Source organism: Oryza glaberrima, chromosome 2, assembly GCF_000147395.1.
Source record: "Oryza glaberrima chromosome 2, OglaRS2, whole genome shotgun sequence".
Classification (NCBI taxonomy): Eukaryota; Viridiplantae; Streptophyta; class Magnoliopsida; order Poales; family Poaceae; genus Oryza; species Oryza glaberrima.
In genome coordinates this window covers 4,335,335-4,363,001 of record NC_068327.1, presented here as the reverse complement: position 1 = coordinate 4,363,001, position 27,667 = coordinate 4,335,335, and the positions used below count along the sequence as shown (strand labels likewise).

At 40.9% G+C, this 27,667-nt stretch overlaps 5 protein-coding genes and 2 long non-coding RNA genes across 10 annotated transcripts; 3 read left to right on the top strand and 4 right to left on the bottom strand.

Annotated features, from left to right (window-relative positions):
- Nucleotides 1–447: 447 nt before the first annotated feature.
- LOC127761976 (uncharacterized) lies at nt 448–3,531 on the bottom strand. Of its 2 annotated transcripts, none has more exons than XR_008015340.1 (4): nt 3,453–3,531; nt 1,159–1,219; nt 1,012–1,036; nt 448–601 (listed from the first exon to the last, which is right to left on the bottom strand). It is a non-coding gene; the product is annotated as an uncharacterized LOC127761976 (long non-coding RNA). The 2 variants fall into 2 exon arrangements; XR_008015341.1 differs by having other exon boundaries at nt 1,159–1,211; nt 3,453–3,516.
- Nucleotides 2,813–4,560, top strand: LOC127761974 (protein RGF1 INDUCIBLE TRANSCRIPTION FACTOR 1). 2 transcript variants are annotated; one of them, XM_052286311.1, is made up of 4 exons: nt 2,813–2,940; nt 3,025–3,270; nt 3,367–3,507; nt 4,024–4,560. In XM_052286311.1, exons 1-4 carry the CDS (start codon nt 2,932–2,934, stop codon nt 4,336–4,338), a joined length of 711 nt encoding a protein of 236 aa, XP_052142271.1. In that variant the 5' UTR covers nt 2,813–2,931; the 3' UTR covers nt 4,339–4,560. The 2 variants fall into 2 exon arrangements, with proteins under 2 accessions (XP_052142271.1, XP_052142270.1); XM_052286310.1 differs by having other exon boundaries at nt 3,022–3,270; nt 4,024–4,558.
- A 145-nt stretch (nt 4,561–4,705) lies between these two features.
- LOC127761975 (uncharacterized) lies at nt 4,706–9,465 on the bottom strand. Its single transcript, XR_008015339.1, has 4 exons — nt 9,149–9,465; nt 8,684–8,891; nt 7,457–7,708; nt 4,706–7,104 (listed from the first exon to the last, which is right to left on the bottom strand). It is a non-coding gene; the product is annotated as an uncharacterized LOC127761975 (long non-coding RNA).
- Nucleotides 9,466–9,862: 397 nt separating this feature from the next.
- LOC127764111 (BRAP2 RING ZnF UBP domain-containing protein 2) lies at nt 9,863–14,014 on the top strand. The gene is made up of 12 exons (XM_052288945.1): nt 9,863–10,141; nt 10,221–10,336; nt 10,528–10,636; nt 10,733–10,847; nt 11,355–11,452; nt 11,722–11,828; nt 11,911–12,157; nt 12,258–12,311; nt 12,595–12,738; nt 12,849–12,913; nt 13,198–13,252; nt 13,747–14,014. Exons 1-12 carry the CDS (start codon nt 9,863–9,865, stop codon nt 13,888–13,890), a joined length of 1,533 nt encoding a protein of 510 aa, XP_052144905.1. The 3' UTR covers nt 13,891–14,014.
- A 196-nt stretch (nt 14,015–14,210) lies between these two features.
- On the top strand, nt 14,211–14,836 carry LOC127764112 (uncharacterized). Its single transcript, XM_052288946.1, has one exon. The coding sequence runs from the start codon at nt 14,365–14,367 to the stop codon at nt 14,674–14,676; it is 312 nt and encodes a 103-aa protein (XP_052144906.1). The 5' UTR covers nt 14,211–14,364; the 3' UTR covers nt 14,677–14,836.
- Nucleotides 14,837–15,698: 862 nt separating this feature from the next.
- Nucleotides 15,699–19,074, bottom strand: LOC127762333 (homeobox protein knotted-1-like 2). 2 transcript variants are annotated; one of them, XM_052286813.1, is made up of 6 exons: nt 18,559–19,074; nt 17,502–17,622; nt 16,612–16,802; nt 16,404–16,535; nt 16,180–16,313; nt 15,699–16,077 (listed from the first exon to the last, which is right to left on the bottom strand). In XM_052286813.1, exons 1-6 carry the CDS (start codon nt 18,880–18,882, stop codon nt 16,074–16,076), a joined length of 906 nt encoding a protein of 301 aa, XP_052142773.1. In that variant the 5' UTR covers nt 18,883–19,074; the 3' UTR covers nt 15,699–16,073. The 2 variants fall into 2 exon arrangements, with proteins under 2 accessions (XP_052142773.1, XP_052142771.1); XM_052286811.1 differs by having other exon boundaries at nt 15,699–16,088; nt 18,559–19,073.
- A 3,032-nt stretch (nt 19,075–22,106) lies between these two features.
- On the bottom strand, nt 22,107–27,390 carry LOC127762334 (uncharacterized). The gene is made up of 5 exons (XM_052286814.1): nt 26,903–27,390; nt 25,392–25,478; nt 24,817–24,879; nt 24,664–24,723; nt 22,107–22,619 (listed from the first exon to the last, which is right to left on the bottom strand). The coding sequence occupies exons 1-5, from the start codon at nt 27,272–27,274 to the stop codon at nt 22,452–22,454; spliced, it is 750 nt and encodes a 249-aa protein (XP_052142774.1). The 5' UTR covers nt 27,275–27,390; the 3' UTR covers nt 22,107–22,451.
- Nucleotides 27,391–27,667: the final 277 nt, after the last annotated feature.

Genomic DNA, 27,667 nt, shown 5'->3' with positions numbered 1-27,667 from the left:
GCTAGTAGTAAAACCAGATGCATGATCAAATAATAGGGTGACCTACAAGGAGGCTACAGCTAGAAACAAGAAACAACATCCATTGCTTACCCATTACTCATGGGGGCTAATTAGCAGCTGGTCCTTAATTTGCTTAGACAGATTAACAACGTGATTTTTAGGTCAAATCCTAGTAGCTGGATGCTAGGGGAAATTAAAAGGTTGTAGGCTTTGGAGCTTTGCTATCACAAGAACCGGGTTGTTGTTATTCCATGGATTATTGATAGGTACATGCATGTATCCCATTCCCCAATTCATGCTTTAGCCTTGTCATAAAAATATAATAATGTAAAATAAATAAAAAGCTTTAGCAAATTCCAATCTCTCTCTGAATAAAGCTTCAGGTTTCTTTGCATTTTAGAAAGGAGAATCTCGATGAAGCTTTCCTATTTATGCATGCACCACTGATGATATATACAGAGCATTGGCAACGTATTATGTACCTCATTCACATGTCATGTTCTGATGCTTTCTTTATCTGACACTTTCTCCTCTAATCCCCATTTCATCTGCATTCAACACCATCATTGTGCAGAGAAAGGGAGTGATGAAACAGCTGTTCCTGAAACAACCAAAATTAAATCAGATACATTCAAAATTAAATTTTAAAACTTAATTTTAGAGTGATTTTGATGTTATTTTTCCAGCATTGGTTTTTAAGTCGCTAAGAGCACACACATAAAAGTTTTAAGTTTTGTCGCTGATAAGCGTTACGGTTTATAATTGGCTTTAGGCAAAACAATAAGACTCTAAAGAAACTGAGAAAGAACTGTCTTTCTTTGTATCTGGAGACCAGGTTAACATGGAAAGATTAAGAGAAAATGCATGAATGGTACACAATATCAAAAGGTATCAGAGATGAAAAGTTTTTGCTTTTGTTAGAGCCATGATATATATCACTTAATATTCCGTTTGACTTCCACAGTTGAAAGACCAGTCAGACATTTTAAGGTGAGCTGTCCATCAACTCACCCTTTCAGGGACAATGGGCCAATCTCTGCAATGCAGTTCAGAATATTAGGATGCATCGTCAGATAAATCACATCAGGAACTCTGATCCATCGGTACAGTCCAGAAAAATGAACTCTATGCATGATGCAAAGTTATTCTTTTGCGAACCTTGACAGAAGCACACCTGGGACAGACCATTGCAGTCCTCATCAAATCCACACCTGGAAGGCTAGAAGTCAAGCCAAATCACAGCTGTTAGATTTAAGCAGTAGTAGTTATCTTTTGAAATCAGGAAATCTTGCATGTATAAACACCAAAACAGAGACAATTTATCTATTTAGTGCAAAGGAGTAGTAACTTAGGCCAAAAAGGTTGGATATACCATGTTAGAAAGGTCTCCCAGCACAAGTACACAGTATATACCCCATAAAGAAAAAGTTCAAATCTACATTGTATTTGTACCTGTATTATCTCCATTGCATAGCATTCAAATTTGTATTCAAAACAAGAACTGTTGAAGAGTAAAACAGATTGTAGGTTCCAAAAAAGTTTAATCACAGAATGCATAACAGGTTTGAGTTTTTGTAGTTTACCATTTGAGATATAAAACTCAAGTAAAACAACAGCTAGCCTGTAGCAAACACGATGGGGCAAAGCCCAAGGCAGTAATTTGTTAGTGGAGACTGGTGATTTATATTATATGCATGTGTTGCCCAAGAAAGGCCATCCTCTCCCCCACACATAAGCCTCCAAACAAGGAATCAAAGGGCTTCTTGGGCACTGCATTTGTTTAAGAGTGGTGAGCTCTATAGCCAAGACTAGAGATTGGAGCTTTGGTCATAAGTTAAAAAGTTTGGACAAGGATTGGGAAACACTAGAAACAGCATCCACGTTCTCCTCACCTCCCCACCTCCCTTTCTACCCTTTATATAATTGTTTTTGTATGCTTTGTTGGCTCACTATGTACAAGTCATGCACATTGGTCCAATCCCCAAGAGATGCAGCAGATTTTAATGTTAAAACATCAGACCATTCCATGTTGCAATGCCACCAGAAATGAGCATTTGTGAACATTTCTTGTTTATTGTTGGAAAAAAGAGAGACAATATATGTTGCTGAGGAGTAATATCCCAAGTGACTAAAATTGTACATAAAGCCTTTACCCACATAAACCATGTTAACAGTTGATTGCACATTTTATCTGTTTGAATGGTAGTCTGTCATAATTTCTAAAGGAGAAGATAGAATGGTAAATTAATTAATAACGCAAACAATAATTTACCATGTCACCTAAATTGCATATGAAATTGTATGATTGCGGTCAAGCAAATCTAAATGGGGCGAACTTGATTTATGCTTCACTAGCCAATCCTGAACAGTCTAGTAAAATGTAAATTCTTTGAATTTCAGTACTGTTTTGAGTTGAACCTGACAAAATCATGATAGATTAGTTGACTTTTCTCTAAGAGGAAAAAAAAACCTTTTGTGGCAATTTTTCTATAATCTCAGAGAATTTTATTGGAATTTTTTAATCAACTCTAACCTCTTAAGATAAATGGTCCAATAAAAAACTAAATTTTGTAAAATGTAGTATTTGATTATCATAATATCACATCCAGCACCTACAACGGCAATTCCGGAACATGTTCTTAATAAGATGCACAAAGTTAACTACACATGGCTATCACTACCCTTTCATAAAGCAAGGTGCATTCCATGATAGTGCCAGAGATTAAGGAGTCAAATGTCAAAAGCCCTAGTGGTGCAAATATATAGCCCCCCGTCTATGGTTGAATCTTTAATCCTTATTATCCCACTAAACACCCCCTCCTCTCATCCTTCATAAGTTGTACGTATCCTCCTTCCTCACAGCACCTCACCCTCACCCTCACCCAGCCAAAACCACACACAACACCAAAGGATTTCACATCAACAACACACATGATCATGGTGAGGATTCCAAACTTCTTCATACTATCATGAAAATTCTCTCTATCAATTGAAAATTTACTTGGAATTTCGCAACCTCAGCAGGCTATGTGGAAGCCAGCATGGTTAGAGGCCCTGAACACACAGAAGTTCTTCATAGCATGCTCTTTCCATGAGCATGCGAAGAAGAATGAGAAGAACATCTGTTGCCTTGACTGCTGCACCAGCATCTGCCCACACTGTGTGGCAGCACACCGTGTGCACAGGCTACTGCAGGTGCGGCGCTACGTCTACCATGATGTTGTCCGGCTGGAGGACCTTGAGAAGCTGATCGATTGCTCCAGTGTTCAGGTACATCAAATATGCATAGTGCATGCATGCAAGTTTGATAGTTGTGCAAGGGTTAATATGTATGCAGCCTTACAATTCTGTATCTACATGGTGCAGTCATACACAATTAACAGCTCAAAGGTCGTTTTCCTGAAGAAAAGACCACAGAACAGGCAATTTAAAGGGTCAGGGAATATCTGCACCTCTTGCGATAGAAGCCTCCAAGAACCCTATTTCCACTGCTCTCTGGATTGCAAGGTGATTGGCTGGAATTATGATATCGTTATTCTGTGTTTAGATGCAACTGAATTTCGGTGAGCATGAGCATGCTAAATAAGATAACATAATTATGGAATTATGATCTAGAAGGCACTTAGGAAGAACATTATCTTACCTTGTTTCACATGCATATACACATTGGTCCGGCTACCCGAAGAAACCGATCACAGATTAACTGAGAACTAGAAAGAACTTTAAAAAAAAAAAACAAATCATATTAGCAGCTTTATGCCAATTACCAAGAGGAAAATGCTTCAGATGCAACAATTATGTGCCATATCCATATTGCAAGTGATCTCAGCTTCAATAATTTCTCATTTCCTTAATATATAACAACTTCCTTCAATATGCATTGTTAAGATTAAATGTAGTATGCATGTATTCTAAACTTGTAATATGTAAATATGTTCAGATAGTCATTAAACACAATTTGAGCTTACTTAGATTTTTGGGGGAGCACATATGGAAATTATTAACATTATGCATCCATTTCAGGTGGAATATATATTACGGCAAAAGAAAGACCTGTCAGCATACTTGCGTCCATGCAAGACCTTGCAGCTTGGTCCAGATTTCTTCATTCCTCATGATGCTGATGATGAGACAACGCACTCAACCCTTGTTGATGTTGACGAGCCCATGGGATCATCAGACTCAGAGAATTTGAGTGCACCATGCCCAAATTTTGTCCGAAAGAAGCGGAGTGGACCATATATCTGTGCACGATCTGCAAACCGAGTTTCTGATGATGATATGGCAACAAACATGAGCAGAAGAAAAGGTGTTCCTCATAGATCACCTTTGTGCTGATAAAAGATCAATAATTAAATAGTTTTTTTCCCTTTTCTTTGCTTTTTTTGAGTTCTTTATCTCTTGGACAAAGCTGGTGCACAATTGACAGAATTTTGTCTCCATGGAACCCTGTGATTTCAATGTACATCACCAGAGGCAATTGTACTCAAATTCTTCATGTAGATGCACCAGTTCATATATATGTACGCCTTAAAATAGTTCATATTATCCCCTTTCTTCTTAGTATGGTATTACTGTTATTTTAGAGGAAGCAAAATGCACTGGACTTATTTTGGGTTGGTCATTAATTAGTTAAGTTTAACACCTAGATATGATAATGGGACCATTATGTTAAATTACCTTTTATGGCAGAGGGTACCATTTTTATTATTGAAATGTGCACAAGCATGGCCAATAATCAATTCACAAATTTGGATATCAGCAAAGAAATTCAATAATTCTATCCAGAGAGTGTCAATCTGGACCAAATAGTATTTGGAGACTGAAAAATTTTTCTGGCACTTGTAACAAATAGTAGTAGTAAAGAAGTAATATCATGCCAAAATGCATTTTAATATAATCAAGGACCTGGAACACTGTGAACATTTCTAGAGGAATTTTGATAATTCCAGTTTTTTCTTGTAATTACCTTAAAAGTTATTCATGTAACAATAAAAGCATATGTTGCTAAATATTCAGCTATGTTTAAGCAACTACAAAACCAGCGAAAACTCAGAGCCCCATGGATATAAAAAATGTTTCAAGCTCTTGTCTGAATGGTAAAGATCCAAATTAGAAATGTGAGATGGGTACTAAAAATGGCAGCCTACAAATGCTACAGATACATTCTTATTGTAACAAAGTTAAGCTCTAGCTAGCTATGTTAGTTTCCATAGGAGATAGGTGTGTTTAACTTAACAGAGGTGCAATTCTAAAGATCAACTGACAGAATAACAGCTTTCTCCTACCAAACACAAGGTTGCAAAATTCTCAGTCTACCTTGCATTGTATTGCCCTTTTCATGCCTACAACAAATCTTAAGAGAATATACAAACTTCTTGAAACTGTAAAGCCTCCATGAAATCAATCATATCAGAGAAAGACAACACTATGCTTCTTGTTTGATTACGTTTTGCTTCACAGGGAAGGGTAGGAACACAAAGTTAAAATAAGCTTGAAATCATTGGAAGTTGAGCAATTCTAGTTTTAGCTAGTGAAGCCCTCAGCAATGCCTACTCAGATCATCTCGAGATCAGAACGTAAGAATAGTATTTTTCTCCATGCACCTCGTGATATGATTCGGCGCATATAGCTGGAAAGCTCGGGAAGTGCACTCGTGCGCGTCATCGACTAAATATTATATCCATATTAAGATAATCTAATGTCTACTTAAACAGTGAAATCTTTGTCATCCTCCTATGATGATGATTATAAAAAAGGATCGGTCTAGTTACAGGTACAGGGCTTCTCTCTCCTTGACTTTGACTGGATTTTCTGTAAGCATTTTAACTGCTGTAATTTCTTAGATTGTCTATTGTGTTTTGTCCTTGACATAGCGAAGATACAAGCACCATCTAGTTTATTGGTCTCTCTCTAATCTATTTAAATCGGAAGGATTAACATTCAAAGGTAAAGAAAAATTTGGTGATTGGGGAACATGCAAGTTACAGAAGAGTAAATTCAAAACTTCAGATACAATTTTCAAATATCATGTAAATGATTAAAGATTATTAAAGATGTCTGTGGATCCAAACGTAGATTTGGATTAGCACTCTTTTGTGAAGGGGAAATACCTAGGGGGCAGTTGAGCATGTCATGCCTGGTAGGCAAGTTAATGGAAGTTGGCTATACCATTATGATCATATGAAATGGGCTTTCTTTTTTTGTCCAAGTCATGTTATCATATCATAAGTGTGTTAAAAATACATAACCATGTTCCGGCAAAGTCAGGTACATGCAGCAAGATAATAGCCTGATGTAAAAGGGGAAAAACGGAAGAGTAGTAATACACCAAGAAAATGGAAGTCTTAAGAAGAAGAAATATCAATATGTTCATAATTTGTTGGCATCATTCACTTAATCATAGAAAAGGCATAAAATATTTGTGGGGTGGGGTGCAGTGAGGGGAATAAAATCCAGGAAATTTGAGAAATTTGGATGCAGAAAACTGCTGTGTTTAAGGTTCAAATCTTAGGATGAAGCATGAAACTCAATGTTTCAAAAATACCACAGTAGTACCTACAACTATTAATTTAAAAGAGATTATAGTTCTAACAAGGTGCGGAATATAAGAACACCTATTTCACTTTTTGGTGAATCATCCTAGAAAATGATGTATCAAGTGAGAACTAGATTCTAAAGCAGCACAGTTTGGACGTTCGATCTCGTCTGACTTAGTGGAACTTCGGTACTCAGCATTGAGAAGTCTGAGAGAGAATATGTTGAGTACAGAAGATTCAAAAATGTAAGGTGCAAAGTTGTTCCTTTTTTTTAGCAGAGAAATTTCTCTATTCTACATATCTAACTGAGATATCTGACATCTAATAAGATCTCAGATTGTGAGTCCATAAGCTCTTATTTTAGATGAATTCTGACGTGATAAACCATAAATTGTTCAATGCATAGAGATATTCATATTAACCCACACATTTTCCTTTTTAATGAAAACCTCATAAGCTGTAATTTTTGGACATTCAAGTCTTAGAGCTAGTTTATGGTCTATGCTCTTCAATTTCCTCTATATAGTTCCAGTAAAACAGTGCATTATCCCTTTTCCTTACATCCCTGAAATGAAAAATTAAGTACCCAAAATCAATTAAGAATTTATGCAAGCAGAAAACAGTAGTATTGTAATGTAACTCCTATCAAGTCCATGAGCAACACTCCATCATTGACAGGAGTGTCTATGCATAGAGCATCTGAACCCATTAAGTACTCAGTGTGCCCTTTCTCAGACAGCACAGATATATGGGTGACACTTCACAATAGGTGAAGTCAACCACATGAACTACTGAAGGACAGCCATGCTAATCACCTCAAACAGTCAACCAAATTAAGAAATATCATCATTTTATGTTTTTGGGGATGCTCGGTCAATAGAGTACAAATTACCAAATAGTAAAGGATGAGTTGAAACCTGATTTGTGAAGATCTCCAGATATGTTGACTGCAGACATGGTAGGTGGTAGGTACACAATAGAGCCGACATATTCTGAATAGTATAACCAGGTTGGTAAATTATTTTCCTCTACTGATTAGCCATGAATCACACCAGATCTGGCATTAAATTAATATAATCTCTCGTCTGATTTGCTATTTTCAGGTAATGATGAAGATTAATATTCATTACTAATTAGTTTTGCCATTTCCAGGTTGTACGAAGCAGGGCCTGGCAAAATGAAAGTAGCAATAGGTCAGGAAGCTGGCAACCACATTTACAAGATAGGACTGGTCCCAGAAAGCTGACTGACTCAGATGTTAGGGGTGTGTTTAGGTAGGATTCTCTTTGAAAGTTATGGTAGTTTTAAGTCCTACTCCACCTTTAACTGGAGCAATGATCCCTGCATTTTTCATTGAAAGGAAACAATGTCCTAGAATGATCTATAGATTGCCTAGAAGACAAAGAAATAATGATGAAAAGGGTAACTTGCTACCAGAGGTAGAGCTAAATAAAGCTAATAAGTGTTATTAGAAACAATGGTTAGTTATGCATTAGCTACAATTATGAACAACAGACATGTTTACAAAATGATGAATAATGTGAGAAACCATTTGTATCACGTGCTAATTTATGAAAAATAAATGACATATCAGAGTATTTTATTGATATGGATCACGATATCACATACTATCAGGCTGCTACTCGTAGAGTACTGTACAATATTGCATAAATATTTTGAAGTATATTTAGGAACCTGTATGTCTTTAATATCACCTTGAAACCAAGGTTCAAAAAAATCTGACTATTTTTATATATGTTATGCAAATATTGCTTAAGAACATTATAATCACTTCAGAAGACTAGAGTTTTACTGTGAAAGTATAAAGCTGAATAGTTCTGAGGCTACAGCTTCAGTATATGGATACAAGAGAATGACCAATAGCATTTACATTTTTCTCAGTCCAAGATGAGAACATATCTTCTTAGTCTGTAATAAAGGTCTAGATGATCATACCTGGTTGATTAATCTGCAAGATGAGTTATGCTAAACTAGAATAGCAGACACTAGACTAACACGGAAAAATAGCATGAAGATACCTGTCTCAGCTTCTCAGGGACCACAATGCTTTGAATGGAAAAGTATTTACTCATCAACTATTTGCTGCACTTTGAATACTGAACTCAGAACTACGAATTACTAACCTGGAACATGCATGAAGTCAATGGTTCAATCAGCCTTTTAACCAAAGTCCGCACATGCCAAATGAGACACAAATTTCAACCTAGAGGGCTAGGCCCAATGGGACAGCCCATAATTGCATATAGATGATCCATAGTGTGATGGTACGCGGCAGACACGAACACATGATGTTTGATTAAAGCCCTACCAGCTGAGAGTGAGATAGCTTTCCTGTAAAGTTACACAACAAAAATGTGAATACTCAAACATTAATTAAATCATATTCAAGCTAAATCCGCACCTAAGATAAGAAAAATAAAATCCACGCGGAAGATGAAAATAGGACATTTGCAGTGTGAATTCGCCTAAGCCAAAGTAACTCAGTACTAAGTTGGTACGTTCCCCAAACTGTAAGCCATCACCCCAAAATACTACAAAGATTTCATATATCGGTACAATGCATCAAAATTTCAGCACTGAAGTTGCACCTCGCGGGAACACACCGCCGTAGCAAACCCCGCATCCGGCACCCGCGAGAACGACGATCTGTACAGTTTGCACTGCATCCCGGCGCGACATTACGTCGAACACCCGGCGGGCGAGCAACCAATTCTCGAACGCTCTCACCACTGGCCTCTCCCCTATCTCCCCACCGCGATCTCCTCGCATCAACCTCAGAGAAAGAGCTGCGCCGAACCGTCACGAGGCGGCGGCTGGGGTTGCCGGCGGCGGGCGCCACCGGAGGAGCCACTACGCCGCCGGTGATCGATCGCTCGCTCGCTTCCTCTTCCGTTGCGAGTTGCGATCGACCATCCACGGCTCGGCTCTGTCACTGACAGGTGGGTCCCACACCGTCAGCAGTAGGACATAAAAGTGAAAATTTCAGAAATCCCATGAAACCTCAAGTATATAACTGGTGGCATAAATGTATCACAAAACCTTATCTCCATTTCGGCAAACATTACTAAGATTTTTAAAATATAGATTGTATTTGAAACTTTTAGTTGTTGACATCTTACTTAAGGTTGTTGGATCAACTCTTCCCTACTTCAACAAGCATTGTTTCAGATATGCCAAAATTAATTTAAATTTGAAAAGGGTGAAGTTTTGTACTCCAAAACATTTAAATCATAAAACACGTGATTATACGCCAAAATCATACTGACGTGGGTTTTATGTATTTGACCATAAAACGAGATTTGATGAAATTTACTCGACACAAAACAACTCTAGACTCTTCTCGAGGAAGCAACGCCTCCCTTGGGAAAGGAAGAGAGAGATTTTCTCTTCCTCTCGCCGCCGCCGCGGCGCCGGCCATGGCGACCTCCGGCGGCGAGGACCCATCCGGCTCTGCCTCGTCGTCCGCCAGCGCGCTCGACTCCCTGCCCTTCTCCTCCGGGAACCCGCGCATCGAGGAGACCCGGGGCGTCGTCCTCCTCCACCCCGAACCACCCGCCGCCTCGTCCTCGTCCCTTCTCCCGGTAAGCCACCCCCTCCTCCCCTTCGATGGCCCTCGTAATCGCCTTCTCAATGCTCTCGTTCGCGCGCTTGTCTTGCCAGGTGGGGAGGAAGCCGCGGGTGTGCGTGCCTGGCGTGCCCAACCACCTGACCTACGCCGACTTCGGCCGCTTCTGCGCGTCCTGGGCCTCCCACATCCTCGAGACGCGCATCATCAGGTATCGTCGGGTCTCGATTCTCAGTTGGGTGAAAGCTTCGCTGATGATAATTCTCCGTAGTAGTAGTAGTAGTAGTAGACATGGGCTCATTGCGCGTTTCGTCAGACCTCAAACATTGGCCAATTTTGGTGTGCATGAGTGGTTCTGATGTATGTGTGAATTGGAGTGTTAATTGGTGGGTATGTTTGTAGGATTGATGGGGTGGAGGATCAGTACGGCGTTCTTATAAAATTCGACACTCAGAGCTTCACGGATAGCTTCTACATGAGCTTTAACGGGAATCGGTTCTCATCACTGGAGGTGCTGGATTGCTTTGGTTCTGCCGAGCACTTCGATCTTCTGCCGCTCTGAGTAAATGTGTGCTGTGCTGATTGATTTGGGGCTGATGTGCTGCAGGGTAATGTTTGCCGTGTTCGTTTTGTGGAAGACGTTCACTACACTCAATTGATTGAGCACGCACATAGCTCAGTTACAAGCTCAGCTGAACAACCTACATGCCCAGTATGTCTTGGTATGTGGAAGTGTTTTGAGTTACTCTAGAAATTTACCAAATTTTCATGATGTAGTGTTCTTTCAGTCTGTTCAGGGAAATTTGGAATACCTCAGCAGCTTTCAGTATTGTATTTTTTAAGTTAAAAGTTAGAGATGTTCACCCACCTGCTTTTTAAAAATACCATTACTCCCTCTAGCCACAAGTACATATGCCACTTTGGACTTACATGTAGTCAACCTTCGAAATTTTGAGTAATGGTATGCCATTATTTTTTATTTTGATACATGAAAACCATGTGTGTATCTGTCTCAAAGATTACTTTCATAATGTTATAATTTTATCAGGTTTATAAATGGATTACAATAGATATTACTGGTCGAAGTGTATATTGAGAGTTATGCTGATACCCAAAGCATGTCTATGCAACCAGGAGTAGTTTTCTATATTTACTATCTTATTTAAGCCCAAAGTATAGCTTTCAAACTCACATTGATCACACCATTTATTTGTTTTTATTGTCAATAGAACGACTTGACCAAGATCCTGGAGGCATTCTTACAACAATATGCAACCATTCTTTCCACTATTCGTGCATGTCAAAGTGGGCAGACTCTTCGTGCCCAGTAAGATCTTAAGACAACTCACTTACTACAGGTGTTTTTTTTATATATATATTAGTTTACTAAGGGCATCATCATACTGTTCTATCAACATAACTTTTGCTGTCACCAAGTTTCTGGTATCTCAAATTTATGGCAATCAACTACATTATTTTTTAAAATAATACTTACTAGGAGATTGGTTGGCATTCTATAATTTGAATTCATTGCTTCTTTGTTTTATCCAGGCTTTAGAAACAAATCTATGTGTGTTTACAGAAAGTGTTGTGCAGGTTTGCAGGTATTGTCAACAAGAACCAGAGAAATCCAGCTGTTCAGTTTGTGGAACATCAGAAAATCTTTGGATTTGTGTAATCTGTGGCCATGTTGGATGTGGAAGGTATTTCATGTTAATTCTGGAAGATGTGAATTTTACTAAGTAAACAACTTATTTGATTGATTGGGGATTAACGTTCTCAAAGGTACAAAGGTGGTCATGCTATTGAACACTGGAAAGAAACGCAACATTGTTATTCACTTGAATTAGAAACACAGAAGGTTTGGGATTATGCTGGGGACAACTATGTGCATCGTTTGATTCAATCGAAAACAGATGGGAATCTGGTTGAGTACAATTTCTATGGTGATCATTCAGTTGATGGTATGTGTCCAACATGCAATGGTGATGCGGGGATCAGTGAAGCTCTGCTCGACAGTAAAATGGAAGCTGTAATGTATTGAGTACATAAAGTTTGTAGATCACTAGCCATACCATCGTAGTACATTTTGTTTTCCATCTCTTACAACTGCGCGCTTTCCCTGCTTTTAGATTGTTGAGGAGTACAATGATCTCGTCACGTCTCAGCTTGAAAAACAAAGAAATGTAAGTTTAAATGCATTGTGCTTTATTTCGTTTGTCTAGTTGATGTTTCTTTATCACCTAGGTAACGCTTTTATCACTTGCTGCTGGTATCTACTCCCACTGTCCCACAAAAAAGTCCAATCCCGGGGATGAATCTGGACTCGTCCCTAGGATTGGACTTTTTGGGGGACAAAGGGAGTATGTTCCAAGGAATTATTGGTGTCAGATCATTAACATGGAATATTTGGCCATGTAAGTTTTGGTTTTAGTACTAATGTACATTCTGATTTTGGTGCTAATCTAGTATTACGAATCACTCCTGCTAGAAGTCAAAGAGGATAATGAGAAAGAAATTGCTGCTGCTACCGAGAAAGCAGTGGGCATAAAAGTACAAAAGTTACAAGCAAAGCTTGATAAGTGCATGGAAGAGACCGGGTTTCTTAATGATGTAAGCTCTTGCCTATTTGTTAAGATCAAATCTGAAACTGTAGCTCTAGAATTACTGCCTTCAGGGAACTTTATGACTTACGTACTCATAATTATTTTGATATATTTTAGATTCATGAAAATCTTGTAAAAAACATGGAGATGTGGAGGGAGAGAATTCAAAAAGTAAAAGAAAGGTATTTTCTCTGATATCTTTCAAATTATCACAGGAACGACTTATGAATCAATTCTTGTTTACAATCATGTCCTATTCCAGCTAGGTAACTTAGTAGAATATGCATATGTTTTCATTGCCTCTCATATGCTGTAACGAGTGACCAAAGTGGATATTTGGTCATTTTATAATTCCCTTGCAGTTGTTGAAATTGGACAGAAATTGCGTTAATTTAGAATTTGAGTTGATCTCAATTTATAGTTTCTGTTTTACTGATGATCAAAAATCGGTTTGATTTTATTATAGGGAACAAGCTGCCATTAGATTGAAAGATGAAAAAATTGAGAAGCTGGAGGAGGAGGTCAGTATGTTTCGTAATTGTTGTTTTTTAGCAAGTTTTATGCTTCTCTTCTCATGATATTGCGTGCCTTTTATCTCGGATAAGTCGGATATGCAACTGATGTTACCACATGTTAGCAACTCAGAACCTCCAGCGTGCAGAGTTGTTCCTTAGTGCTGTCTTGTTTAGACTTGTTAGTGGATATCACACTTGCTTGATAAGACCGTACTATAATCAAATAGTTTAGTCCCTTGTTTGCATAAAGTTTAAGTTATGTTATGCACATAACATAAGTGAATCCCCTGTAGCATTGTATCTCATGATCACGAGGTACCTTTTGTGTTGCAAATAGATGCTGTCTGACATCTCCAAAGAACAAAAAAGAGAAAGCTATGCATTGGTCTTTGGTCACTTTGTTTATGATTGCAATCTTCTGCATAATGTTTACAGTATGCATAGTTTTACCATTGTCTTATTAGAAGGCTTATTACTGACCCATCATCCTCTTGTGACAGCTAAGGGATTTGATAGCCCATTTTGAGCGCCAAAATACCGTGGCAGAAGCTTCAGAGTCAATGTCAAGCGATATAAACGGTAGCACAATTCTCTCGGTACCATCTGAATCATCTGCAAGCAGCAACAGCAGCATCAGAAATTAGGATTGAGATTTGTTACCGTAAGCTGTATTTCAGCGTCAGAAATTAGTCTGTTACTGGCCTTACCGTACATTCTTTGCTCCCTAATTATCTAATAATGACAGTTATGTGTTACCATGGTTATATACTTGTTGGCTTCTCAAATGCATAGTACAAATCAAGCCTTTGTACAGTCTGTTTTTCTGGACAATTTTCCTTGCCTGTCCATGTCAAAATTTGACTATTTTTCCAAAGAAAATTCTCTCAGAAGATGCTGGATTCCCTCTCTGCCCCTACCCCCAACCACCCCAACCACACATTGCTGCTCTAACATGCATGCCCATTTCCGTCTTTTTCCAAGATCATATCTACTACTTAATCACCATTAAACCTGCCTGGTTACTGCTAATCACAGGCGGTTTGACCGTATTACCACTCATTTTGCTTACTACTTGATCTGAGCCGCTTAGCTCGGTGAGAAGTAGGTGAGTAGCCTTCATGGAGACGGAGGCCTCGCCGCCGTCGCCGATGAGCTCGCTGCGTGACAGGCTGAGGGCCACGGTGTGCTGCTGCTTCGGCTACGGCGGCGGCGGCGGCGGAGGTGGCCTCGGCGACACGGTGGCGCAGTGGCGCCGCCGCGTCGGCTCGCCGGGGGAGTTCCGGTATGATCCCCTCAGCTACGCGCTCAACTTCGACGAGGGCGCCGCCGACGACGAAGACGACGACTACGAGGCCGGCGACAACCACCGTGCCGACGGCCTTCTCTACCGGAGCTTCTCACCGCCGGCGGCGGCCATCGCCGCCGTGTAAGCCTCCGGCGACCGGAAGCTTCGATCGGTTGCAGAGGATATGCGAGTATATATATATTTAGCCATGCACATATTAAGAAGCAATAGTTCAGAGTGTGTAGCACGTATGGTTGCATGTAAAAACTTGATTATATGTACGAATGATCAGTGTTTGATTTGGACTTTTGGAGGTTTCGCGAGTTCGAATTACAACGCAAAATTTTTTCTTTTCTTGTAGGCATCGAACGTTTTCATTCATCACATTCATGCGTTACCAGTGGTGACTACGATTGATCAACATCGAAATTCTTGGAGATGAACGTACGATAAATGATTCTCAAGTTCTTGATATTTCTGCAACGATTACAGCTGGACGCACAACTAAATTGTCCTAGGTAATTTGGCGTCGTTTGGCGATTAATTATTGAACCTGCTATCCTAGTCCAACCCAAGCTTTGATTAGCTGCATTGACGTTGACAGCGAGCCGTAGAAAAATATCAAGCAAAGACAAATATTTCGCTCTTGGTGTTTGGTTCAAGCCTTCAAGGCTACATGGACACATGGCTTGGACTTTGCGTGCCGGCTACTTGCGATTTAGACCAATTCTAGGAATAATTAAGGCTCGTTTGTCTTAGGAATTAGTAGGAAATTAGGAATGTGCAGGCTGCAGCTGCTTCACTGGCCTGTCTAGCCGTAGCCATCACCACACCAGAAGCCAGTTTGCATCGCCAGCAGAATGTGCCAGATACAGCTGCTTAATTACAAGTTTCTCTCCCCTTAATATTATCATAATCCAGGGACTTAAGCTTGAGTTACACGTAATAGATTTGTTACGGATGAACTATGTAGACTCAAAGTTAGAAATGCTAAAAGGGATAAAGATAAACATCATACTATCGAAGGCACAGTGCCTGCATGCTTGCCTTGCTAGTATAGAAAAGCTTACGCACATATACTCCGATATTTTATACACAGTGAATTACCAAAACATGTTACACCTCAACACTGCATCGTGCATCAAAACAGAGAACATATCCAATCCGAATCTTAAAGCTCCTAATATCATATATATATTACATGATAAATAAGATACACAATTACATACACAATACAATTCTTCCTTCCGTTCATCGGTTATACAGAACATTCCTTCACAAAATCACATTAGCAGACAGTCGATGCTATACTGCGAAAGTCAAATACCACCCACCTCAGTTTTGTGCGCTTATGCTACAATTTCAGATGACTTCTTTGCCCAGTGATTACGCCTATGATCGCAATTCCCTTGTGAATGGGCCGGTCTCCAGATTTTGTCACACCAGAGCACGAGAGAATGTACTACACTCTTCACAATAAAAGGTACTGTTTACATCTAGTTTCATGTTGAACCAATCTACCACGATTGCTCAGCACCACCATCACCTGTAACGTTTCTTTTTTACATGCATGAACAGGGTAGAATCGATAAACACAATGTTGCGAGCTTGTTACGGAACAATGAGGCATAATTTTCCTATAAGTTACCTTTTCTTCTTGGTCTTTTCACCAGAGGATGCTGGGTTGCTATGCCAGTTTCGTTTGCGTTGGTTAATGAACCAATTGTTGATTTGCTTCAGTTGTAACCCCGTTTCCTGCACCAGGCGGGCCTTGTCGTCTTCCTGAATATGTGTAGAAAGAATTGCTCGTCATGACCCACAATTGATACCATAATAATAAAGTTACGGAAATGGAATGTTGGTGCCACGTACAGTTGGGTATGGCCACTTAGAATGAGCTTGCCACCAAGCTTTTAGTATAGATGCAGTATCACCGGGAAGTTTACCAGCTCTCCGCTTGCGAAGGATCTCTTCCCTAATATCCACAAGCTTTTCTTTGTACCCCTACAGGCAGGACATTTTGGTTCACAAATAATGCACTACGATGATGGATGAAGCATTTCAAAGGACAAAAGGCTACCTGCTTAAGCTCGTTCTTCAGCTCATGCCGTACACGCTCAACCAAGGATCTTTCACCCTCGGTCAGCATTAAGGGACCAAAGCCCATGCCGTCTGACCCATCATTTCCATCAAACATGTTGGCTTCACTGTCCACTTGGTTATCTTCATCATCAGACATAGTCGCTCCAGTCCCTTCACCAGGAGATGCCCCTGCAGAACCAATCATACAAGCATAACTCAGTTGTCCGAACATCATCTAGGCCCCTTCAGTAAGAAGTATCAGACTTTAAGATACAAATCCGAGCACAAAAAAGGGCATGTTCTCCATATAAAGTGGTGAACAGCTAGCTTATCAAACTCAACTCCAATTGTAGTTACCCAGCGTTATCTATAAGCCTGGATCAACTCAGAATTGTTACCAAGGCCTCACACATGCCTTTGAGATTCTGATCAATATCAGCATGTGTAGTAGAGCTCAGAAAATGAACAAAATCATATTTAAGATTTTACGTAATAGTTGGTAGCTTATGGCTGCTGACAAGTTGGCACGGATTGTCTCTGAGATCTAAGTTAGCTTAATCCTAAGCTTATTGTAGGGCACAACAAAAACTCCTTTTTCTGATAGAGTAATAATTACCAAAGTGATGGTTGAAATTTAAAAAGGTATTGAACATACATTCTTGGTCTCAAATGAATAGTGTTGAAAATGTTATGTATACTTCTTTTCCTTTCTAGTTTCAATTGATCTACTATGTAGTTTCCCATTGCAATTGGACTGAAACTAACTCATAGCAAATTAGCAATCTGCTTGCCTGAATATTATCAATGAAATAACAAAAAAAAAAGTGTATGTTTGAAATTTTCTACCATTTGCTGAACTGATTCAAGCAGATAGAAGCTTTGGTCTACCTGTTAGACTTTGTAAAGACTGTTCAAGTTCCCAGCACCCCATCACTGCTTCCATTGCATGAACACGCACATGCTGCTGAAGTTGTTCCTTGAATGAGCAAAGAAGCAACACATAATGTGTCTGCAATTAAGAGAAGTATGTTAGAGTCCACAAGAAGGGCTGCCATGTGAAAAACACAATGACATGTTCATTTCCAAGATAAGGAGTAACACAGGGGTCATAACGTCACAGCAAATTTCGTAGAAAGAGAGGTAATGGCATCAATACATGAGCTTATTTTTCCAGTTAACAGCATGATGAGAACAAGGTATTGTCATTAGATGAGATTAGCATAGCACAGATATTAATAGCAAATCAATAATCTTGGCAGGGAACTTTCATTCATGCAAGGTTTTACATCATCTCAGAAACTAGAGAAATGGGCCTCAGCTATTTTTCCACTTTGATAGCTTTTGGTCTAGATTTATGAGCCTTTGAATTTGTGGATTTATTTCTTATTTATATGACTGTGTCCCGTTTAGAAGGTATCAACGGATGCGGGAGTAGCAATAATTATCAACGGGTGATAGAATCCTTTCAAGCAAACAATTCTTGTAACAACTTCATAATCACTAGGACAAATCCACAATATGCCACTAAGTTTCAACTATCTCCACTACGTGCCACTCACTATAAGGATGTCACTAAGACATCAGTGGCATATCAAAGTCATCTACAACAACAAAACGGGCTTTGCAACAAAATAACCATAGTACAAGTTCACCCTTGTGGTGATTTTCAAGGTATAGTGAGACTGTGTGAACTTTATCCTGAGATTTTTTGTCCAATTTGGATGACAACCAATCATAAGCATAGGGGAAACGTGCAAACTTACTACTACTACTACCATATAAAGTCCATACAATAGCAAAGCAATTGAAAAATCTTATTGCAGATAATCCAAACAAACTTAATTGTCCATTTCTTTTCCTCCCATCGCCGTTTCCCCGACCTGCAGCAGAAAATTCTGCACGCGGAAAGGGGCATAAGGAGGGGACTGGGAGCGGAGAGGCGTACCATGAAGAGGTCGAGCTCCTCGCCACCGGAGGGGCCACCGGCGGCGGCGGCGGCGGAGGCGGCTGCGAGGGGAGGCGGGCGCGCGGCGATCTGCGCGTCGATGCGGGGGAGCTGGTCCACGGGGGTGGCGACGCGGAGGCAGGCGACGTGCGCCTCGAGCAGGCGCTCGTAGAGCGGGTGCGCCGCGACGGCCGCCTTCTCCCTCTCCCCTCCCCCGACCCCGGCCCCGCCCCCGCCTCCGGGGGAGAAGCTAGGGTTGGGCGACGACGCCGCGGCGGAGGACGGGTCCATGGCGAGGCCGTGGTCCGGGTAGTGGAACGCCATGGGGCGGCTGGTGCCTCTCCGCCCCCCTCTCCGGTACGCGACTCCGGCGACGCGGCGACCGGTGGGTCGTCGTCTGCGGCGGCGGCGGTTGGGGGGGTTGGGGTTGGTGCGAGTGGGGAAGAGGGGAAGAAGAGCGGATGACGATAGGAGAGGAGGTTGGGTTGGGTTGGGTGGTGGTGGTGGTGGTGGGGTGGCGAGTCCACTGCTTTTGTGGTCGCAGGGTCAGCTTGGCACGATGTAACGGTGAACTCCGCTACTACCCTCCGCGAGGACTTGTGCTCTGTTCCCTCCGTCTCGAAATAAAAGGGGCTGTTTACTTCTCGAAACAATTTTTTTTTCACTCATCACATCATCTAATATTTAAACACATATATAAAGTATTAAATATAGATAAAAAACCAATTACACAGTTTGTATGTAAATTATGAGACGAATCTTATAAGACTAATTGCACCATGATTTGACAATGTGATGCTACAGTAAACATTTGCTAATGATGATTAATTAGGTTTAATAAATTCATCTCGCGGTTTTCTAGTGAAATTTGTTTTATTATTACTTTATTACTTCAAATGTGTATCCGTATATCTGATGTGACAACCAAACCCAAAATTTTTCCCCAACTAAACAATACCTAAGCGTACTCCCTCCGTCCCATAAGAAATTTTAAAGGTTTGTGACATATTGTAGCTCTAGAATATGTCACATCCCTTCAAAATCTCTTACATTTTAAAACGGAGGGAGTAACTATTTATCTGAATAAAGTCTATGTCTAGATATATAGTTATAAGTTACTCCCTCTGTTTTATATTATAATTTATTTTGATTTTTTTCCTTAGTTAAACTTCTTCAAGTTTGATTAAATTTATAGAAAATATAGCAACATTTCAACACAAAACAAATAAACTGTCAAAATATATTAAATTTCAGTTTTAATAAAACTAGTTTGGTGTTAAAGATGTTGCTATTTTTTTCCATAAATTTGGTTATGAAAAAGTTTACAACAACTTATAATATGAAACGGAGGAGTGGCTTTTTTTTGTTTCAAGGATTTTCAAGATTCCGACAAGCAGCTCGTGAGTAGTTAGATGGGGTGTTTAGGATAGTTTTATATTTGAGGTTTATTAGAGCTTTGTATTTTTAGCTTTATAAATTTATGGATTTGGATCTATGATTTATTTATAATATTTGAATGAATCATTTTGTTTCTATTTGTAAGATGCACTATAAATTTTAAACCATTAAAATCTAAAATACAAAATCCAAATTCAACTATGTCAAACATGACCTTAGTAAGAATCTATAAAAAAAACTGCATTTTCTAGCTTCTACGTTCTACACTTCTACTCCCTCTTTAAAATATAAGTATTTTTATATTGTTAGAACAACTTATGTTAGGTTTAAAGATTGTTTTTAGTCAGTTCAGTGCTAATTTTGAATTTTGAATTGCTTAGATTAAATCTTTCAAAGCACCTGATTGGCTTCAGAATCGTCAAAATGATGTGGATAATGGAAATAAATGCATGAATATTTAAATTGTGGTAGAAAATATGAACCCTATAAATACTTATATTTTCAAACAGATTGAGTGGTTTATTTTCTATATTTTTAGTTGCATATTCTTATAATCTTTGTGAAAATCTAAACTTGTTTGAGGAGCTGAAGATTCTAGGGGAAAAAACTACTAATGTTAGAAAACTCATCTAAGAGCCTATAGTCAGAACTAAGATGTGGGTGTACAATGTATGAGCCATAATTCCATATATAGGTTCTAATTTTTGTGATCCATACAAGTCCTAATTTGTGCGATTTATACAGCCACTTAAGGCAAGAAAGAACACGCACAAGAGAAAATGGTGGTTCTTCTCCTTGAATCGAGCGACATGCATTGACCCGCTGAACTATATATACACTTACATAAAAGTGTATAAAACCGTTAGAGATTAATCATCCAAATGATACAAAAAAATTATCATCATACCATGAAACTACTTGTACATTTAATGGTCATATGTACTATTTTTACTTCTGCAAAGCCATATGTTACTATTGTCATATTAACATATGCCGTCCCCTTAATAATACATGCCAATCTATATATCTCTCCTTAATCATCTTGTCTTTCCTTAAAAAAACGTATGATCAACTTTTTCTCAATTACTTTGGTATAAAAGGCATACTATATATACTTAGACGCAATAAGTATAAATAAGAATGCACGTTTGAGCATACTGCGAGTAGAAAATGGAATAATACAGTGAATATTTAGATAATGAAAATTGATTACATGTCCGGCCAAGAAATAATACAATTAATTCAGAAGCACCCGTAAACCTCGTAAAACACTAGTGACACTGATACTAAAATATTAACTTTAGTATATGAAGTCGTGCATCTTGAATTTCACCATGCTTATTGAAATGTTTTTTCCTCAGCAAATTAACTTATGTTAGGGAACTACTCCGTGGTTTGAGAAGGGGAAAAGGTTTGACAAGAATAAAAGAAAGTTCTTGTTGACATGACAGTTTAATTTCCCCAAACGATCGCGTCCACTTGGCGTGTTGCGAGTCGGGTGGAAAGTGAAGGTGGAGATGATGGGGATTCAATTAGATTGACGCGATATTTTGGACCATTCGAAAAGGGTAAAGCCAAGTGATGATCAATTTGATCATGCAGCACAATGCAGGACAGTGACAACACATGGCCCACATCTTGGAAAAAATGCCCGCCCCAAAACTACCTTGTTTACCCAAATTTAAATTTCACAACTTAATTTTAGCTTGAGTTTGAGGTTTCCTCGTAATTTATTTTCTATCGTTTGCTTTTAAATTATTAAGAATGTATATAAAGTTTTATTCATAAATTATGCTTTGTTATTGATGAAACAGCGTAAGCGAAACAATGATTGTTTAAGCTCTTTTATCCTTCTTTGAGAAATTCAGCCCATCAAGATCGAAACGGCACGTCAATTTGTTTGCTGGATTGTTCACACAGGCCATTGCTATGCCAATTGATGGGATTTTACAACTCAGCGTCAAATTTTTTAGAACCTTTTGCATTTTATTCGGGATTTTACAACTCAGCGTCGAATTTTTTAGAACCTTTTGCATTTTATTCATATAGAGAACTCTGCTCTAATACTCTATCTGCAATACAGGCGAACAATAGATAAACAGCAATATCAAAGAGAAATGAGTAGATATTGTTCCATACCCGACCAAATCTTCACAATTAACATTTCAATTGATCGAAACAAAATAGCATGAATAAATTCATCTAATTCCACTAGAACTGGAATCAGTTTGAGCTGTAACAATCTTCAGCTCCATCAAATATAGAAGCACCAGGTGAAACAATATCAGTTGAAGTTAAATTAGTCAATTTTGTTTGGCTACAAGCCTACAACTTGGCTTATCACTTGGGACTATAGTGGTACTAGACCCTGTAATCTAACAACTTAATCAAATGTGTCATTCTCTTCACGCATGGACGTGTGCCCCCCATCTAGCCTGCAATTCCTCTATGTACACTTGCTATTCTGTCAGCAAAGCTGCACTAATCTGGAGAGCTCAATGGACTGATCCATCAGCAGCGTCCTGCACAGGAATGTTGAGATCTGGAAGAGCGAAGCCGCCTCCGATGGACTGCGTGGCTGACTGCTGATCAATCTGTTGCTTTCCTTTTAGATCCTCTGTAATCATCGGTTTGTTCCGTGAGCTCGAGATCTGTAATCTTATCTGCAATTCCGAAAAGAACTTACATTAGATGTCTATACTGTTCAGATTTTGACACCAACTTGGTTGTGAGTACACAAGGCCACAAGGGTAATATCACAAAGCATCTTCACAAGCAATGGTTGTTGTTGGAAACAATAGTAGTAACTCGTCAGCAATGAGAGAACATAAGATTCTTCACCCACATGGGCAAAATTGAGAAAAAGAATACTCCTTCAGTGGACCCCCAAAATCAGCATTCGTTGTGTAGAAATTATTTTGCATGAAATAGGTGTATCAAACAAAACATGTTTGCCATTATAATGGGTGGAACCATCTCGATGCTTATATCTCATATTCTCATTAATAAATGAGATCCATCAAATTGAAATTACCCGGTTGGTGCAACTACAGTTCAACTGAATGAGATGGGATTAGGTGGGCAGGCTATTTTAAATGTGGTAGACAAAATATTGTTTACCATTTTTGGAAGTTGTGGCTTGTTAAGTGTAGGATTTATTAATTGGGAATGTGTATAGGTCATCAGGAGCTAAACTAGCGATAAAATTCCACTTCAAATATCGGTAAAACCAGTTATTATATTTGCCAAAACTCAAACAAGATCCCTTGAAAAAAAGGATTATTCAAGGGTACACATCACTAATATGTATTTTAAACATTGTCATATGACACAATGCATTGCCAACTGACTATGCATTCACCTTTCAGACACAATGACTTTAGGGCGTGTTTAGTTCCACATCAAAATTGGAGGTTTGAAGAAAAAAGTTGGAAGTTTATGTGTGTAGGAAAGTTTTGATGTGATAAGCTATGCCTAATGAGAGTTTTTAAATTTGGAAGTTGGATAAGCTAAACTCTCATTTAGGAAAGTTGGAAGTTTGAAGAAAAAGTTGGGAACTAAACTCGGCCTTAATATAGCTTTCAGTAAAGGTAGCAACAAATCGTGGCACATGTCAACATCATTACCACCTAGTATCATTTATAAGTGGGCAGTGGCAGCTCTCTGTACCTTCAAGATCTTTACTCATTAATTGGGATACATGCTGTCCTGAATACAGAACAGGGTAGCATCTCCATGACTGGGAAATATGGAGTATAAAGCAAAAACAGGCGAGTAGCTTTCAATTCAATATTGGAGACATGTGTAGCTGCCCAGGCCCCAGAAGTCAATCAATTCCTTTATTGGTCCGATATATCAGTCACAACCACCATACTCAATAGTAGTAGGCTCTATCCAAGAAAGTTGAGTTCTGCCAGTTCTCAGATGTTGGTGAAGGTCGATTTCATCCCAACAAGACAAATACTTCTAATCCTCGGCTACAGAGGTACGTACTCAGATGTTGGTGAGGTTCAATTCCATCCAACAAGACAAATATTAGGTTTTCTAAAGGTGCAGCTTGCATCGTAAAAGTTTGCAACACAACTGCGTTCATATGTACTACTATTGATGGCCAATGATATCTATCCAGAGCATACTATTAGTGCGGTAGTGAACAAGGAAATTATAGTGTTATTTGAATGAAAATTTGCCTCTGGGCTTGCTAAGTATCTTCGAACTTATTTCTGAAGACCTAGAGTAAAGGATCTGAATTCATCTACTGTTTCTCACGCAATGATTTTTTTTTCGTTTTGTAAATAGTGCGTCTAATCAGTTGTTGTTGCTAAGATTATAGTCAATCATACACCAAATTAATAACTGACAAGCCCATTTCCCAACAGAGACCTCTGCAGAGACTTTGCAAAAGACTAGAAAAATCTACATCCATTATTGTCAAAGGCCCATCAGCCTTGATAATGATATCCATGTCTATTGCATAGCTTATCAGAGTGAGATAGCCTCAAGTTAATTTGCTTAAAAGATATGAACTGGATCATATGGACCACTACCTTTGGAGGTATAAACCCTTAGCAATTTAAAAACTCTCATTAGGCTTTAAGCTAAAATAAGTGACACAGCTTTTGTCATTCAACCCAAAACACACCATTACTGGCCCAGATGCCAAATTTGGGAAGAACTAAAAGAGAAACAGATTAAAATTGTTATTACCTCAAGCTTGTCGTTTTCTTTTGAAAGCGCAGCGCAAGCTCTCTGCAAAGTACGCATCTCCTGCTCACAGCAAAACCAAGTACCAAACGGCAGTTAGTGAATTTGAAGTAGAATACATAATAAACTGCACATAGTAAAGAATGTGAGCATCACCTCACGGAGGCTGTCGTTCTCCACTGCAAGAGATCGCACCAGCTGCTGTACCTCCGGTAGCCTCTGCATATCACCAAAACAACCAAGCATTAAGACGAATTAAGCAACACCAGCAAGAGAACAGGCTTTGGCCCGCCAACAGTTCACAAGATTTGATCTTTTTGTTGGCTAGTACACCTTTGTGGCTTTGCCCTAAGATTCCACTTTTTGTTCAACCTCCCAGCCTTTCAAAGGGCAGGCCGAGATGTAGCAGCTTCTGCTTTATGCTAAACTAGTACAAATATGGCTCAACCACCACAAGAAGAACAACCCCGCCCTTTTCTCTTGTGATGATAGTGGCTTACTCCTCCGACCGGGTCAAGACTCAAAGACTCCTCTTTTGCCCTAGAACTAGTAAAGCGCGTACACAAATCCTAATACTTTTCCCAACACGCGACACACACACATACATTGCTTTGCAACTGTTTTTTGAGTGCCCTGCGCGCGTACGCACCACTCACGCTGGCCGTAGTACTACTATTCAAACAACCAAGAATGACCTACAGGGTTGCGAGGACAAAGGTGTGGTGGCTCACCATTTTCTTCCGTGGACGCTGACCGGCCGGCCGTAGAGGCGACGGCGCTGAGAATGGCAGTTGTTGCTGCCGACCCATGGCGCCAACCTACAGGGAGACGAACCAAACCATCTGTGAGTCATTTACACAAATCCAACCAATCAATCATTTTCCCTGAAAATCATATACAACATCCAAGAAAGCCACACTCGATGGTGGCAAGAACAAAGGAAGGACAGGACAGACACTGGTAGGTGGGCCCCACCCCCAACCACAGCTGTCCCAACGCATGACAGTCACAGGATCCCACATTATTAGTAAAAAAACAAAACATCAGCTATAATAAGCACGCTAATAGGAAAGGAACCCTCAGCTAAACCTACACCTAAACCATACCCTCCTCCATCTCTTTAAAAAGAAAAATCAAATTCTAATTATGAACTTGAACAAATCTTTAAATTGATTTATTTCGAGAACTGGATACGACCATCCATCCCATTCGCCGCGCAACCGCATGACGAACGAAGCTCAGCCAACCGCTACGACCACTGACTATTACATGTGGGCCCGGCTCACCTTTCCTCAGAGGGGAAAAAAAAGGAAAGATAAGAAAAGAAAAAACCCGACACAGGTCATCGACAGGTGGGGCCCCTCTCGCCGGCGCTCACGTCACCCACGTCGACCACCGCCTCCGCCGCGCGCCGCCGCCGACACGCGCGCGGGAGGTGGGCGCCCACGTGTCGCGGGCCCACCTAGCTTTGACTCTGTCCAACCGCGGGGGGGAGTGTGGCCCCCACCACCACCACCACGCTCCCACCACACGAGCAATTGCACCGGAGGATAAAAGGAGCACGGAAATTACCACCCTACCCCCGGAACAAGCGTAAGTGCGTAACCAATCCCCATTGGCCATGGTGAAGAGAGCGAGGGGCAGCATGGGAAATCCGCGTGCGCCGCACACCCACTTCGCCGAGTCCCTGAGTCAACCACAAACTCTACTACTTCCAGCCATACAACCACTGGACGAAAACAATCCGTGCTCGATTTCTTCCTGCGGCTGTTTGGTCTCGTCGTCTCGAGCAATTCCAATGTGGAATCCAGAATCTCATTTGTTCGTGGGGAAGCAATGCGGATCTGCGAGGCGGAAACGGGGATGGATGGGTGGGTTGCGTCCGTTGCAAGCAAAGAAGGGGGAACTGTATTATGGTAGTGGATGGTGAGATGGAGAATTGGCGAGGAGGAGGAGGAGAAGAAGGAAGGTGGAAAGGGAAGGGAAAGGGAAAGGCGGTGTCCAATTCACCAAGGGAAGGGAAGGGATTTTCGCCACTAGTAGGGGTAATTCCGTCACACGGTACAGAACAGAAGCGGAAAAGGGCAAAAAAAAAAAACTCGGAAAGCAACATGGGGATAGGAGAGAGAGAGTGGTGGTGGGGGGAGGAGAAGAACCCAAAGCAGCGGCGGCGGCGGCGGCGGCGGCGGAGGCGGCAAGACGGAGGTGGAAGGAGATGCGGGTGCAGTGTGAACGCACTAACCTTGGTCGTCGCCGGCGCGGGGCGGTGTCCGGGAGGCGAGCAGAAGGCGCCGTCCTCGCCGCCGCTGGTGGACGCGGCTGACCCGGAGCCAGAGCCAGACCCGGAGCCGGAGCCGCCGCTGTAGTCCAGCGGCGAGGCCGGGCTAGCCCGGGCCCACCTCCCCTTCTTCCCCGCCGCCGCCGCCACCGCCGACGGAGACCGGCGGCGCGACCGCTTCCCCCGCGTCACCGGCGGCCAGATCAGCTCCTCCCGCGCCGCCCCCTTGCTGCTGCTGCTGCACCACCACGGCGGCGTCCACCCCGCCAGGTCCGCCCCCCGCAGCGAGCAGATGATGCCCGCCGCCACCGCGTCGTCGTCCCCCGCACAATCCATCGCGCGCTCGCCGACGAATCCCCCGACCCCGGCGACCGTAGAGGAAGGTGGAGGTGGAGGTGGGTGGGGGAGAAGAGAATGGAATGGGAGAAGAAGAAACCAAAGCCGCGGCGTGGTGTGGTGTCTCGTCCCTTTTAAATGGTGGGGGGTGGAAACGGAATAATAAAAAAATAGCCCAATCCCGCACCCACACGACACACACCCCGCACACCTACGATAGCTACCCTCCCCCACTAGCGGGGCCCACCTGAGTCACCGCCCACTGACACCCCTAGCCCCCACGTTTCCACAGGCCCCACCTCCCAGTGGCAAAGCGGAAGGGAGGTGGGGCCGGGTTGTCAGTGGGTGCAGGGTAAAGCGGCGAGGCGTACGCCGCAAGGTAAAGGAGGTGGG

What these genes read in the sequence shown, in the direction of transcription:
- LOC127762333 (XM_052286811.1), bottom strand. Translation starts at nt 18,882, where the DNA reads ATGGCGTTCCACTACCCGGACCACGGCCTCGCCATGGACCCGTCCTCC. An exon ending in TGAAGAACGAGCTTAAGCAG is followed by an intron (nt 16,536 to 16,611) that starts GTAGCCTTTTGT and finishes TCCTGCCTGTAG; the next exon opens with GGGTACAAAGAAAAGCTTGT. An exon ending in GAAAAGACCAAGAAGAAAAG is followed by an intron (nt 16,089 to 16,179) that starts GTAACTTATAGG and finishes CATGTAAAAAAG; the next exon opens with AAACGTTACAGGTGATGGTG.
- LOC127761974 (XM_052286310.1), top strand. An exon ending in TCGATTGCTCCAGTGTTCAG is followed by an intron (nt 3,271 to 3,366) that starts GTACATCAAATA and finishes TACATGGTGCAG; the next exon opens with TCATACACAATTAACAGCTC. An exon ending in ACTGCTCTCTGGATTGCAAG is followed by an intron (nt 3,508 to 4,023) that starts GTGATTGGCTGG and finishes CATCCATTTCAG; the next exon opens with GTGGAATATATATTACGGCA.
- LOC127764111 (XM_052288945.1), top strand. Translation starts at nt 9,863, where the DNA reads ATGAAATTTACTCGACACAAAACAACTCTAGACTCTTCTCGAGGAAGC. An exon ending in CTCGAGACGCGCATCATCAG is followed by an intron (nt 10,337 to 10,527) that starts GTATCGTCGGGT and finishes GTATGTTTGTAG; the next exon opens with GATTGATGGGGTGGAGGATC. An exon ending in GGCCATGTTGGATGTGGAAG is followed by an intron (nt 11,829 to 11,910) that starts GTATTTCATGTT and finishes ACGTTCTCAAAG; the next exon opens with GTACAAAGGTGGTCATGCTA.
- LOC127764112 (XM_052288946.1), top strand. Translation starts at nt 14,365, where the DNA reads ATGGAGACGGAGGCCTCGCCGCCGTCGCCGATGAGCTCGCTGCGTGAC.
- LOC127762334 (XM_052286814.1), bottom strand. Translation starts at nt 27,274, where the DNA reads ATGGATTGTGCGGGGGACGACGACGCGGTGGCGGCGGGCATCATCTGC. An exon ending in CCGCGCCGGCGACGACCAAG is followed by an intron (nt 25,479 to 26,902) that starts GTTAGTGCGTTC and finishes GTCTCCCTGTAG; the next exon opens with GTTGGCGCCATGGGTCGGCA. An exon ending in AGCGTCCACGGAAGAAAATG is followed by an intron (nt 24,880 to 25,391) that starts GTGAGCCACCAC and finishes GGTGATATGCAG; the next exon opens with AGGCTACCGGAGGTACAGCA.